We start from the raw sequence: 13,953 nt of genomic DNA on the forward strand, positions 1-13,953 counted from the left end.
CGCAGGACATTAATAGTATACACTTGTGTTTTTAAAACAACTTCCTACGAGGCTACGACTAAGGGAAGATCTTTGTATAAATTTATACAGGATCTGGGGGGATGGTATGCCTATCCTTCGTTTTTAAAGGCAACGGGTGCCCAGGTGCTCGCCATTCATGTTAATTTAAACCAATATCTGTATCGGTTCCGCCTGGCAGCTGATGAGTTGTGCGTCTGTGGGGAGGTCCAGCCAAATGAACTTCTGATGTTTGACTGCCCTGCACTTGGGGGGGCCAGAGACCGGGCCACCCTGAAACCTAGAGGTCAAGGGAAAAATTGGCCACTCACAAGCGGCGAGTCAATTGTGGCGAGAGCCGCATTTTCGTACCGTGTGCGAGTTCCTTGATGCGGTTGCTTTGTCCGACATCAGTAGTTTACCTAAGGGGAAAATACTCCTACCGCACTGCTGTGGAAAGCTAACCTAGATATATATATGGCCGACTACCAGCCAATTAAGGCTCCAAGCGCTTTAAAATGGTGGACAAATACTTGCTGGCAGTCAGCGACCTACGCGTGGCAACGACTTACTGTCTAAACGAAATGAGTTTTAATTTATGGGTGTCATATATATTTTTAGCAGTTGACGGTGTGCGCCTACCCATTTTAGCAAATATATGACAAGTGAACGGCTGGGGCACGTAGGCCGGTGTATGGCACCGCGAATAGTCCGCTCACGCTGTTAGGTAAGCCCTAGAAGCTATTTAGGATACTGGTCGCTAAAGTGTTTCGAAGGCTCAGTAGCCGTTTGTGGCACAGATATTTGGTCGTATGCTTTAGGGCGACTGAATGGGATGTGGTAGGAGAAGTACCAAGCAAACCAATTATGCGCTAAGTACGAGTACGCTAATGCGGACGGAGACTTGGCTCAATATTTTCGGGTCTGCGTTAGATCTCCGTGTAAATTGGGGGAACCGAGCTGACTAGGCGATCTTGAGAATTTCATCATTTACTTGGCAAGGGAAAGGATTCCTGAAGGAGTTTAGGGTTCCGCTTGGATTTGCCTTATCCTACGTTTTGTTTTGTTTTTGTCTTGTCTTATGGTTTATATTTTTGTAGTTGTTTTTGGTTTTATGTTTTGTTATTGTTTCTTGTCTTCGTGTTATGTTTGGCACTAACTTTGCGTGTTGAACTCAACTTTTTCCTATTTCGGGTAGGTAGTTGTGATTTCAGTTCCTTCTGTTTTGTTTCACCGTTGGAATGTCACATGTGGCATTCGCATTGGTGGCATCTTGACTGAGGCAAGAACAAGGCTGAGAGATGCTTTTTGCCGAGGTTTTGAAGATGACCTCTGGTAAAGCCCATCAGAGCTAGGTACGGAGGAGGTAACGTGGCTACCTAAACCGTCGCATAGAGGGTGTCCGTTATGAGATCAGGATGTCTCGGTATTGTGATAAAAGTCTACAATGAACTTCAGCTCCTTTCACACCCTCATACCAGAGAAATCGGATCACTGTTCTTCTCTCCTTGGTGCAAACTGCTAGCGTTGCGGACATGGTTACATTGTAATAGTCGTAAAAGTCGGAAAGCAAATGACGCAATCGGGATCAACTTTCGCACACGTCACACCAACTATAGGCAAGCATGGGTAGAAGGAATTATGACAACCTTGAAGTTGTGTTATGGCGAAAGTGTAAATAACTTTTGACTAGCCCTCATGGGCATGTGTGTGTATATATATATATACAAAATAAATATGTAATTTTATGTACGTATTTAAAAACTTGTTTTTAAATTTGGAGAACATGTTCTATAATATTCACTAGTTTAAATTCTCAATTTGCCATTCACTTAAGATTCGTTCTGTAATCGAATAAAACATTAAAATTATGTAATCATTTTAACCATTTTATAAAACTCAGGGCATATTTTCTGTTGTTGTATTACCACAAAAATGCCAACCTACACTTTTACAGTCAGGTTCTTGCTAGCCAACTAGAATATGATTGTGGGAAGCCAGTTATGCAGCCCCATTATAATATATATATATATATATATATATATATATATATATATATATATAATATAAAGCTAATATTAAGTTAATGTTAAACCGAATTTGTATCAGCCTTTAATAATTCAACAATTTTTTTTCACCAAGATTATTTGGCAAGAATTGCCAGATTTTTTTCAGTTAAAATTAATAATCTGTTTATTTTCTAAACGTATATGTTTTCAGTATATAAAATGTTATCATGGCAAAGTCAAGATGACTACTACACATCAATATGTAGTGCTGCAACACTGCAATCAGACAAGAAAGGATTTTTTCAAAGTTTTGCAGATCATGTGACAGAAACTGCGGGACCTGAGTGGGTGAAACAATTTGGATCATTGCAAACCGATCAGGAAAAAATAAATAAATGTTTTCATGACAAGAAGGTAATTAAATGATTTTTTTTTTTTTTAAGTTTTAGGTGGATTGACTACTGTGGTCATTAGCTCTTTTCCACATCAAGAAAAGAAGAAAAATACAAATTTATTTTCCTCCCCAATAAAAATACTAGCGACGTAGTAAAGGTCCTTACCACTTAATAGCACACAAATCACTTCTAATGAAAGGTGTTCAAAAACTATCAGAAACACTTAAAGTCATATAAAAATTAAAAGCTACACCTTTTATTAAAATTCTTCAAAAGTAACACAAAAACAATCGCTTCTTAAATTTTATCGCCTAGGTTTACCCTTAGGTCATCCTTTTTTGCTTCTCTTTTCCATCTTCCTTAAGGCCTCGGTGTCAAATTCCAAGGTATATGAGGCCGCGGAGATAGAATCATCCGATCCTCCGCAGTAAAGCACGAAGGATCCTTTGCTACCGGTATTGGACGATGCTGTGGTCAGTAGTGCATCTGAGTCTAGACTCGATGCACTTTCCGCTAATACTTGTGGAGCGGCTGAAATACTCGCCCTCTCACTTAAAGGCTTCCGTGCTTTTGGGGCTCCATTTTTATTTTTCCTTAATATTCTTTTTCTACCATTTTTATTTCTATTTTCTTAGTTTACTGCTTGGAGATTTTTGGTATTTTTACTCTGGCTGCAAGCTTTTGTCTATTTTGCGTTCGCTGTCCTTGACCTTGGAACTGATTGAAGGCTCGCTCAGTCCTCAGTAGAAACAAACTATTTTATTCAATAGCATATGTTTTCATCCTTGTCGACTTTGGGCTGCTATCCCTAATTGGTCGACTATTAATCTTCTGATTAATGATCTGATGCACTAAATTGGCTAAGGCTTTTTTTTTAAAGAGGTTGAGGAACCCCAATTACGGGCGCCTGAGCAGTGCGGGCTCGCTAACAGGTTCCGCAAGATGTTATTAAATGCATATGTGTTCCTGCGCACTACCGACTAAACCTCCACCCCTGGCTACCCACCTTCCTGATACAGCTGGTGTGCATTACTTCAGGAAGGGGGAATACGCCCTCGGACACATTTACATGGACCTCACACTCACAAGACACCAAACATCAGACTAAATCTCACCACACACTCCGCAACATCCAATCATCACTCAGAAATAATACCTCACGCCGTACATTCCACACATCACATCAAACCCAGCCACATCCAATCACATAAACAAACACCTCACAGACAATCGAACACTGTAGTATACGTACCTCACGGTTACCACCGGACGCGAGAGCGTAGTGCCCACGACCTCATTGCACCCAGGCGATCCCCACACGTACGGGGAACCCCCTAGGCTCTCAGCGGCGTGCCTGTCCACCCCCGCACCCTCTGACGACCCCTTCTTCAACCTCTGCATGACTCTTCCCAGACATACAGCTCCTCTATGATCTTCCTAGCAAACCTTGCTACAGCCCTCCAATTTTCCGCGCTTTCTAACATGATCTGCTGCAGTTCCTCTGGGAGGAACATTTCCCTTTTATATATGATCTCCAATATTTCCTTCCTTGCATCCTCAAATCGGGGGAAGCGAAATAAGACGTGATATGCTGTCTCTTCCTCGTCTACATAGTACAACATGAACTGTATGCTGATAATTAGCGGAGTGATCTAGCTTAAACCTAAAAAGGTATTCTGTGAACCTCCCATGACCCGCTAGAAACTATGTGAGACAGTAATCCAGCGAGCCATGGGTCCTCTCGCACCAACTTCTCAGGTCCCTAATTATGCGGTGTGTCCATCGGCCTCTAACACTAGTGTCTCACCGCATCTTCCATTCTCTCCTCATTTTTTCCATGATGGAGCTAGTCACTCTCCTGTTTTCCGCAGGTTTTGACGCCCTTTGCTCTTTAATCTTCTTTCTTCGGGTGATCTCCAGATCGACAAGTAATATTCCCGCCAACACTCCAACTGCCTCTCCAGAAACCGTACGGTATGCAGCTGTAATACGGAGGCAGCTCCTTCTGTGTATTGATTCGAGAGCATCCCTGTACATACCGTATCTAATGACCCCTCCCAATATCTCGGCACCGTAACGTAACGTGGAGTATATCACTCTAGACAGCAGCATCCTTCTCTGCTGCTTCGGCCCCTACAATTTGGAAGTAATCTCCGCAAGCACAGACTGGTTTTCTCGTCCATCGCGCTGGTCGTCCATCAACTTCTGATAACCAAAACTCATTTTGTATGTCAGGAGTCGGGATGGACGAATTGACATCCCGAATCGGGATGAAAGGACGAACATTTAGTTTACGAAATCCAGCCTTTATTTTTTCGGGACACTTAGGTCCATTAAACCTCAGGACAAGCGACATGGAGAATGAGACTTCTTTGCGTTGTGTGTTCAATCGTCGACATGCAACAACCCGATGATTTCTCCTTCTGTGCAGTTTAGCAAATCCCTGCACATAACATCCTCGGAAGTATTAAGCGTACCATGTGGTAAAACTTCAATATGGAATAGTCCAATCTGTTTGGCTTCAGTAGCCGTGACGACTGTAGGTCATTGACATTTTCTTGTCAACATTTCTTGTTGACATTTTTCGAACAGTCCCATAGCAGTCTTCCTAATCTCTTAAACATGTTCGCCTGCAGCTTCCTTGATCCCTCAAGCGATCACAAAACCACTGTCTATAGAAAAATTTTCTTACTTTTAATGGTCAAATACTTTGGAATTGGTCCGCTGCTCTTAGGTTGAAACTTAGTTCGATCCTTTTTCTCTACAATACAAAACTCAACGTTCTTCCTTCTCTTCACCTGCGAAGGCAGAGGCTCTCCAAGACGAAGTTTTTACATGGACCATCTACCACAGAAGTTGTGGATGATGAAGTCTTCATATCCTACTGTTTTGCCAGTAAATATGTCACAAGGTGCAGGTGGAGAGACGGTTGGGCATGCCCTGGATCATTGAAGCTGCCTGGGTTCCCTCCAGTCAGTTGCCTCCCACAAATTTAACCTGGGCCAGGGAATCAGGTACTGCCTGACCCACGATACTGACATCCCAGGACTCGCACCTAGCAATAAGGGCTTTGACAACCCCTACCAAAGGCCGACTCACACTCGGAGGCGCAGGGTTTTAAATAAATGAAATAAAATTTTTCCCTCTTCAACCCACATTTTTCATTATTAAAAGCAATTTTAATTTGGAGATCAAAATTAACTCTCATACTGAAATAAATAATTTATGAACATATTAGATTATTACAATTCTTATATAACTTGGTAAGCTGATTTCAGACACTTCATTTCAACAGACATGTAAAAATTTTTAGTGCTAAGCACTTCTAAAATCTTTTAAAATACTCCCTTATCAATTTAGGCAATATGAGGTTTCCTTTATTTCACAGTGCCACTCAACTAGAGTATCAACCCTACCATCATTCCAAAGACAGAAAATATGAAGTGCTTTGTAAAAATATAAGTGCTCCAAGGGAAGCAAAATAAATTGCTTTTAAAGTGAATATGAGTGGCTTTTATCTATCATTTTGCATATAACTCACATAACATGTTTCTAACCAGTAATTGTGTGCTGAAGGGCTGAAAGCTGACGCATTGTACCATTACCTAACACTCAATCCTGTTTAACATGGACTCAAGCATAGCAATAAAAAGTATTTTTAAAACACTGATAGGACAGAATGTCTTAAATAATAAAATTTTCCCACAAAATTTTATATTTCATTCCTTAAAATATTAAATGCTTATTCCAACATAATTTACTATAATATTCAAACCTAGGTATTTCATACTATCCGTCTGTTCAATAAAATCACAGTCGCATCCTTCAGTTCTTGGACATGAGATTATGGTACCTGATCAAAAATTAGTAATCATTCAAACTCTCAGTTAGTTTTGATTTTTTAAGAATCTGGTTCAAAAAACATAGATATGTTGTTTTTGTAATTTTTATTTTGTATTTGATTTTTTTGTATAAATAAATATCATAAATAAAGGTATTTTTATGGTAAAAAGAAAGATTTCCTTTCAAACATGAACCTTGCTGAACAAATGATACCTTAATTCTATTAAAGTATGTAATATTAAACAGGCTAATGCCCTTATCATAAACTGATAGTGAATTCCTTTGAAGGTAAAAGGGATTGCCTTAATAAAAATACCAACTGTGACAAAATACGTAGTGTGACAAAAAACTCATTACAAAAGAAAAAAGAAGAAATGATATATTAATATGAAACGCAGGCAGATAAAGGCAGGTTTCCAAGTACAGGTTAAGAATTTTAAAATAAAGTGGTACTCATCTTTATAAATAGTTAAAACCTTTTTTTACAAGTAGTTTTTAAAGTATAAATGACATAAGTAGAGAGATATAGAAAAATAATCACAGATATAATTAGGAGTCAAGAGAAAAAGGTTTAAATGAATTAGATCAACTAAAAATAAAACTATCATCGAAAAATAAAAAAATACATATCTCAAAATCATTCTAAAATTCATAAGTTTTAAATAAAAATCATATAAGATCCTAAGCAGTAGGATTTTAACTACATCCCTTACAAACTGACCAATTTTTAAGCTGTTGTAATTTATCTGAGAATAAAAGGATGTATGATAAATAAATTCTTATACGAAATATGATTTAATTAAAAAATCTGAGGTTAATTTCAGTGAATAACTACGTTTACTTCCTAGATAGTTGTTTCGTAGATTAAAGTATTAATGGATAGAAATTAATGCTAAAAAAAGTGTGAAAAGTCATAATGTATCTTTAAGTGTTAACTGTTTTTGTAGATATTTGAAGCAGTGCATGGTCCGCTACAAAATATTCAGACTTTATTTCGAAGTAAATCTGGACGTATTGCTCAACAGCGGCGGATAGAAGGTCAACGTACAGCTGAAAAAGGAAAATATGAACGAGCACTTCAATTGCTATCACAAAGTGTAATAAGAGCTCCACGTGCAGGTCAGTCAATCGATTTTTGTAATCTTAATACGTACAGATGCACAGAGTGTTTTCAAATTGCACGGCAATCTCTCGGGATACGATTTTATAACCAAAAGAACAAAGGTTCATATAAACATAGTTCAGAATTTGTTTGTTAGGAAGTCGTGGCTCGTGGAACATTTAGTCCTGCTTTCTATTCCCTCTATGAAATTAAACCATACTAAAATTCTTGGGTTACAAATCTAGGGGTTACTTTTCTGCTTATGTTTTTGATCTAAGAAGGTGAATAAAAGTGGTTCCAGACCTCTATCTCACTTAGGTGTTAAGAAAAACGGGGAAAACACGAAAACGTTTTGTTGCAAAATACGCTTTTTTATGTTTGGAATAAAATAACTTTGTTAATTTACCGATAAACAAATACAAATTTCTAGTCAACTTTGTAGAGAATTTAATTCTGAGAAAATTGATATAAATAACATCTATTAAAATTAAACACAAATTTGAGAAGTTCAACTTGAAACATAACAGACAAACAGAATAAGGAAAAGTGATATTATTTGAAACAGAACAATTTTCATCAATGTTTGGCCACCATTAAATAAATGAAAATGAAAAGAAAACTTACCAATAATAGAAAAAATAAATTAAAAAAAAATAAAAATTATTATATATCGAAATGATTACTTGGTAAGCTGCAAACATTTCTTCAAAGCAATCGCTTAATGTGACCGCCGTTCTATTCAATGCATAGTTTAGCTCGGCGAATTCATGCTTGCCAGGCACATCTAATAGCATCATTATTATTCCTAATAGTAGCTCCAGCTTTTATTATACAAAGTCTCAATCTTTTTACGCCAGTACAAGCAGAATAGACTAACGACTTCATTCAACCCCAAAGGAAAAAGTCTGCTGCTGGCGTGAGATCGAGAGATCAAGATGATTTTACTGGTCCGTTTCGACCAACCGTTGCTTACTAAATGTTTTTTTTTTTTCATTATCTCTTACTCCCCTGGGCCAGACATACAATCAAGTAAAGCACAACCCAGGAGAGCGTCCTTCAACTCTAAGAGGTCCTCCCCACGTACCGGCATGGCAGTTCAGACGGTGGATCTCTTTTATCGCCTGCCTCTAATCTTCGAGAAGAAGTGTACCGGAACCGACTATGTCGTTTCCGGTACACTTCTTGATTATCACCAAGAAGACCACAGCACACATTAATCGAAAAAGCGCGTTGGAAATAATTTGTATCAGTCTCATGGGGATTTTCTTCTGCCCAAGTGTGAGTATTCGATCATTTACAATGCCATTTCTTGAAAAACGGGATTGATCAGTTAGAATATTACTTAGGAAATCGGAATGATTACATCTTCTAATTAACCACCTACAAAATTTCATCCGTTTATCAAAATCATATGGTAATAACTCATACACATATGATGTATGTAATACATATAATTTTTATTCCTGTAACATCACCACACACTTGATTGCGAAACATGAATGTGACAACAACCTTCTGATGCTTGAGTGGTAGATTCTTGTACCGCATTCAGTATTGCTTCTTCAGCGTTGGCATTTCTCACAAAATGTCCACGACCAGCATCAAATCGTTGTGGTTTAAGTATGCCTGTTTCTCGAACTCGCCTCTCCAAAGACTTGAATGTTTTACTCTTCGATCTGGATAATTTTCCCGGTATTCACACACAGCAGAAAACCCATATTTATTTACTTTACTATAAATTAACATGTCCGTCATTTCTGCAAATGAAAACAAATTTGTGGTATCACCCATTGTGGGTGACTAAGCGAACAATTACACCACAAACACCACTCAAATGAATATTCATACGCTAGACACTAAACGGAATTGTTGATAGCTGTTATTGCCAACTTATGAAAAAATAAGAATGCTTAATGTGTTTAAGAATGTTTTTCAAATTTATTTTTTTAATTTTCACCATTTGTATGTTAATTGTTCGGTTTAAAATCGTATCACTTTTCCGATCCAGTTTTTGTGTTTTGTTTGTAATTAAGGTTGAACTTCTTAAATTTGTGTTTTATTTAAATAGATGTTATTTACATCAATTTTCTCATAATTAAATTTTCTATAAAGTTAGCTAGAAATTTGTATTTGTTTATTAGTAAATTAATTTTTCCGCAGAGGATGAGATGAATGCTTTGTAGCGTGTGTGAAAAATGCCATGCCTGACCGGGATCGTACCCAGGACCTCCGGGTGAAAGACCGAGATGCTACCACTCGCGCCACGGAGGCCGGCTTACCTAAACAAACTACGTTTATCCAAAAATCAGTACTTTCTGTTATTGTAAAGTCTTTATTTTACAGTAAATAATATTTGTATTTCCACTTCAGAAAATAATACGTATAAAGCACAATATAAAAGATAAGCTGTTCATTGTAGAAATATACATAAATTTCAGAAATACATTCCACAGACCAAAATTAAAAAAAAAAAAACATATTTTTATAAATAAGATTGTGAGAGCGATTAATTTTTCTTACACAAAAATTGAAAAATTCTTTCCAAATTTATATATCTTTCCAAATGAATTTTTAAATTGTTTTTTAACAAAAAAAATGTTCTTTTAAGTTTGTCGTCAACTTTATTAAATAGCTAAAAATGTAACAAAATCTGTAGAATCTAACTATGGGTAAAAAAAAACTGTACAATTAACAAAATTGTTTAATTAAGTAAAAGATAAACAAATTTTGATAAAGTTTTATCTTTTAAAAAATGTTACATTCATACGTACATTTCAGGATGTGAAACCAGTGTTGATGATGGTTTAAGCCTTGCATTTGCTTTATGGGAACGATCAGCTGTTCTTATTTCACTAAAAGAATATCAGTTAGCTCTTACTGATATACAGTTTGCTATCAAGGAAAAACTTCCAGAATCATACAGGTAAAAAAACACTTTTACATAATATTAAAAAAAATATCAAATTAAGTAATTATAATTGCTGTTAATATTTTTAAATGAAATTGACTCTTTTAAATAAAAGAGTAATAAAATAATAATTATAAATTTAAATTAAAATAATATAAAATAGTAATATTATTTTAATAATATAATTATAATTATAGAAAAGCTCGTGTGTACTTATGTACGCAAGTATGAACTTATACTTCTTTGGCGTGAATAGAAAAATAATTTTTTTACGCAATCAAACAAATTTGAAATGAGTCTAACGATCGATAGACGACATTAAATACTGTGAATAAAGTTTGAATAAATAACACTTAAATTAAATAATATTTATTTTATACAGTTTAAAAAGTATTGAGGTATTCGTTGTCATATAACACAAAATTCATCCAATATATTTCGATTAGTTTACTTCCATTAATTCTTCGGATGACGATTGAATAGGCACGAGGGTTATCAGCGGCTTATGATATGAAAAATATGATACAAATAGTTATATTTTATAATAGTATATTTTATCAATTTTTTTTTGTAAATTTAAAATTATTTATGCAAAATCAAGAATTTATCTGCTGTGTGCTATTTTCTACTGTGTCATTAAAAAATATAATTTTACTCATAAAAAATTATACTTAAATAAATATAATCTCAAATCTTGATGCATAAATAAATAAGGCCTATATATAAATAAAGTTTTATGAATACGAACAACAATATTCACAGTTTAAAATATCCGTCTTCAGAAATCCGTGTATATAAATATATATTTATTACAAATCAATATCTGCTATGTTTACAACACGTGCTAATCATTTAATTGCATTGAACGACTGACTGAATTAGACACTAAGGCAAACTTCATGGGCCTGAAGTTTGCCTGCGCAAATCTTCATGGTGTGTTACATCGGCGCGCGCAACTTCCGTAACTTGCTGAAAATACACTCTGATTAGAGTGTATTTTCACTCTCCTAACGCGCCAAAAGAAGTGTAACTTCATTAATATAAACTAATAATTTGTTTAAATAAATATCCACATTTATATCAGCAATAATATCAATAGGCGCAAGTATGACAACAGCTGCAGCAGTTATTGAAGCTGTCACAAAGATAATTGAAAATATTTTGAAGTAAACTACTAAAAAAATTTATAATGAGATTTGATTCAGCTTATACTGAACCAAATTGGAAAGATTCGTGTTTTTAAACAAATATGTAAATTGTGAACATCAGATTCATCTCTTGGAGCTCTCTCAAAAAGTCAGAAAACGTTTTCAAGATACAAGAATATCCTATCAGATTACTATTTGGTGCCTATAAATGTGTTTACTTATGACTGTGTAATGTTTGCAAAAGTGAATATTTATCTATTCTTAAAAAATAACAATATCTATCTTAATTAAACCAGACAAGGGAACTGGTTTTGTGTAACTCAACACAATATTTTAGCTAATGAAAGTGTTTTATTTTTTCTATTGCTATTTTTATAAATTACCAAACACATTTAAAATAATTTTCCCATCAATTTATCTACAATACGATTAAAAAATTGTCTTTTACAGAAACAATGATATTCTGTTAATACGTTTTTAAATAATATCAATTACAGTATTTTTAAAATATGTGAATTCTCTGCACCTCGTTCAACTCATACATAAATATATGTTCAAATAATTTTTGATGTCTTTTGAAATGTGAATTATTTTGTAATTATTTTAGCAACTTAATGTATTTACCTTATATCATTCATGTGTTAATAACAAATGAAATATACACTTTCGATAGCTTATAAAAAATTAAACTGGTGTATGTGAATACAATAAATGATATGGTTTTACAGGGAATTTTTTAAAGTTTAAGACGGTATATTTGATATATTGCTAATGTCACTGATTTATGTGTCATGTTATCAGTTTGGCAAGATTGCCGCTACTGCAGCAGAAAAAGCTTTTTATGTGCTCGAATTAGCCAAAACAAACTCGGTTACTGTCGTGCAGCGACGTTTCAGAACAAAATATGGTAAATCACCACCAACAAGAAAATCAATCTATAACTGGAATAAACAGTTTCAAAACAGGGAGTCTGTGTAAAAAGAAAAGTGCTGGAAGACCTATTTCAGAAGAACGAATTGATCATGTTTGTGATGTGTATCAACGTAGCCCAGACAAATCGACTAGGTCAGCAAGTTTAGAATTGCAAGTTCCTCACCCAACTGTGTGGAAAATTCTTCGGAAACGTTTGAAAATGACGCCTTACAAATTACAGTTAGTACAAAGTTTAAATGTCGACGATAAAGTCTTACTAAACATTTCTGTGTGGAGTTGTAGGAATGTGTTGAAAATGACAATGGCTCTTTTCATCGCCTAATTTTTGGTGATGAATGTACGTTTCACATTAGTGGAAAAGTTAATAGACATAGTTTAAGAATATGGGGAACAGGAAGTACTGTATGTCGTGAAGGGGTGTACGGCCGTTCGTTTTTCATGAAATGATAATAACCGGAGTAATTTGTCTGGACATGTTAACTGAATGGCTATTGCCTCAGAGTGGCAACTTCGTTTTGTATAAAATGGAGCTCCGCATCACTGGCACTTACAAGTCAGAAATTACCTGAATGAACGCCTTCACAGACGATGGATTGGCCGTGCAAGTGAGGAAAACATTGTGTTTAAGCGTTGGCCACCACCACGTAGTCCAAACTTAATGTCTTACGACTACTGTTTATGGGATTATGTAAATGATAAAGTTTTTGCACCACTCCTGTTGATATCGACGACTTAAAACAACGCATCACAAATGCTGTTGCTACCGTTGACCGGCATATGCTTACACGTGTTTGGGACGAATTCGACTACGGTGTTGATATCCGTCATGTTATAAACGATGCACACATTGAACATTTATTTATAAATAAAAACTTAAAGAATTCTTCTATATAATCATGTAAGAAATCATTTCAACTCTAAAAAAATAAATTTTTAATAAGCTATCAAAATGTATATTTCATTTGTAATTGTGTATACTTCGATTTGTAATCACTCATTTAAAATATCATTACACTAAGAAATGGATCGGTCGTGGAGGTCCATATTCCTGCCCACCAAGATCGCCTGGTCTAACAGTTTTAGATTTTTGTATCTAGGGATGGATGATAAATATTGTATACATAACAAAAGTACATTATCTTGAGGAATTAATTGTCCGCATTATGGATGCGGCTGAGCAACTTAAGGGTTGGTCAGTGTTTCATTTAATTACTGGTCCTCATAGATAGAACTGAAGTTAATAAATACTCATTGATGCGCTTTAGATATGTAGCTGTTCATATATTTTTGGTATTCAGTGGCTATTTACCACAGCAGTCAGTGCCAGTTTAAATTAACAGAAAAAGAATTTTAATTTTATTTCTTTATGAAAACATTTTAAGGGCAGAAGCTTACTATCGAATGGTTGAATGTTACATGGGAATGAACGAGAAAACTAAAGCACTTGTTGCATTAAAAATTGTTTCAAAACTTACAGAGAATGATTTTGACTGGAAGAAAAAAATTGAATTAAAATTCAAAATTATTGAAGAAATATCTCCTGTTGAAGATGCAGCAAAAAGTAAAATAAGAGGTAAATTCATGTCATTTAAATAAATATATTTTACTCAGCTTTTAC

General features: G+C 35.2%; 1 protein-coding gene across 1 annotated transcript in view; it reads left to right on the forward strand.

Annotated features, from left to right (window-relative positions):
* Positions 1-13,953, forward strand: part of LOC142319360 (protein-lysine N-methyltransferase SMYD4-like) — a 52,988-nt gene that overhangs the window by 5,099 nt on the left and 33,936 nt on the right. The window contains exons 2-5 of the mRNA XM_075356562.1: positions 2,218-2,420; positions 7,192-7,363; positions 10,125-10,269; positions 13,718-13,908. Of these exons, the coding sequence (XP_075212677.1) occupies positions 2,226-2,420; positions 7,192-7,363; positions 10,125-10,269; positions 13,718-13,908 (703 nt within the window). The 5' untranslated portion in view covers positions 2,218-2,225. The remainder of the gene's footprint in view (positions 1-2,217; positions 2,421-7,191; positions 7,364-10,124; positions 10,270-13,717; positions 13,909-13,953) is intronic.

The sequence above is a fragment of the Lycorma delicatula genome, chromosome 2 (genome assembly GCF_047948215.1).
Source record: "Lycorma delicatula isolate Av1 chromosome 2, ASM4794821v1, whole genome shotgun sequence".
NCBI lineage: Eukaryota > Metazoa > Arthropoda > Insecta > Hemiptera > Fulgoridae > Lycorma > Lycorma delicatula.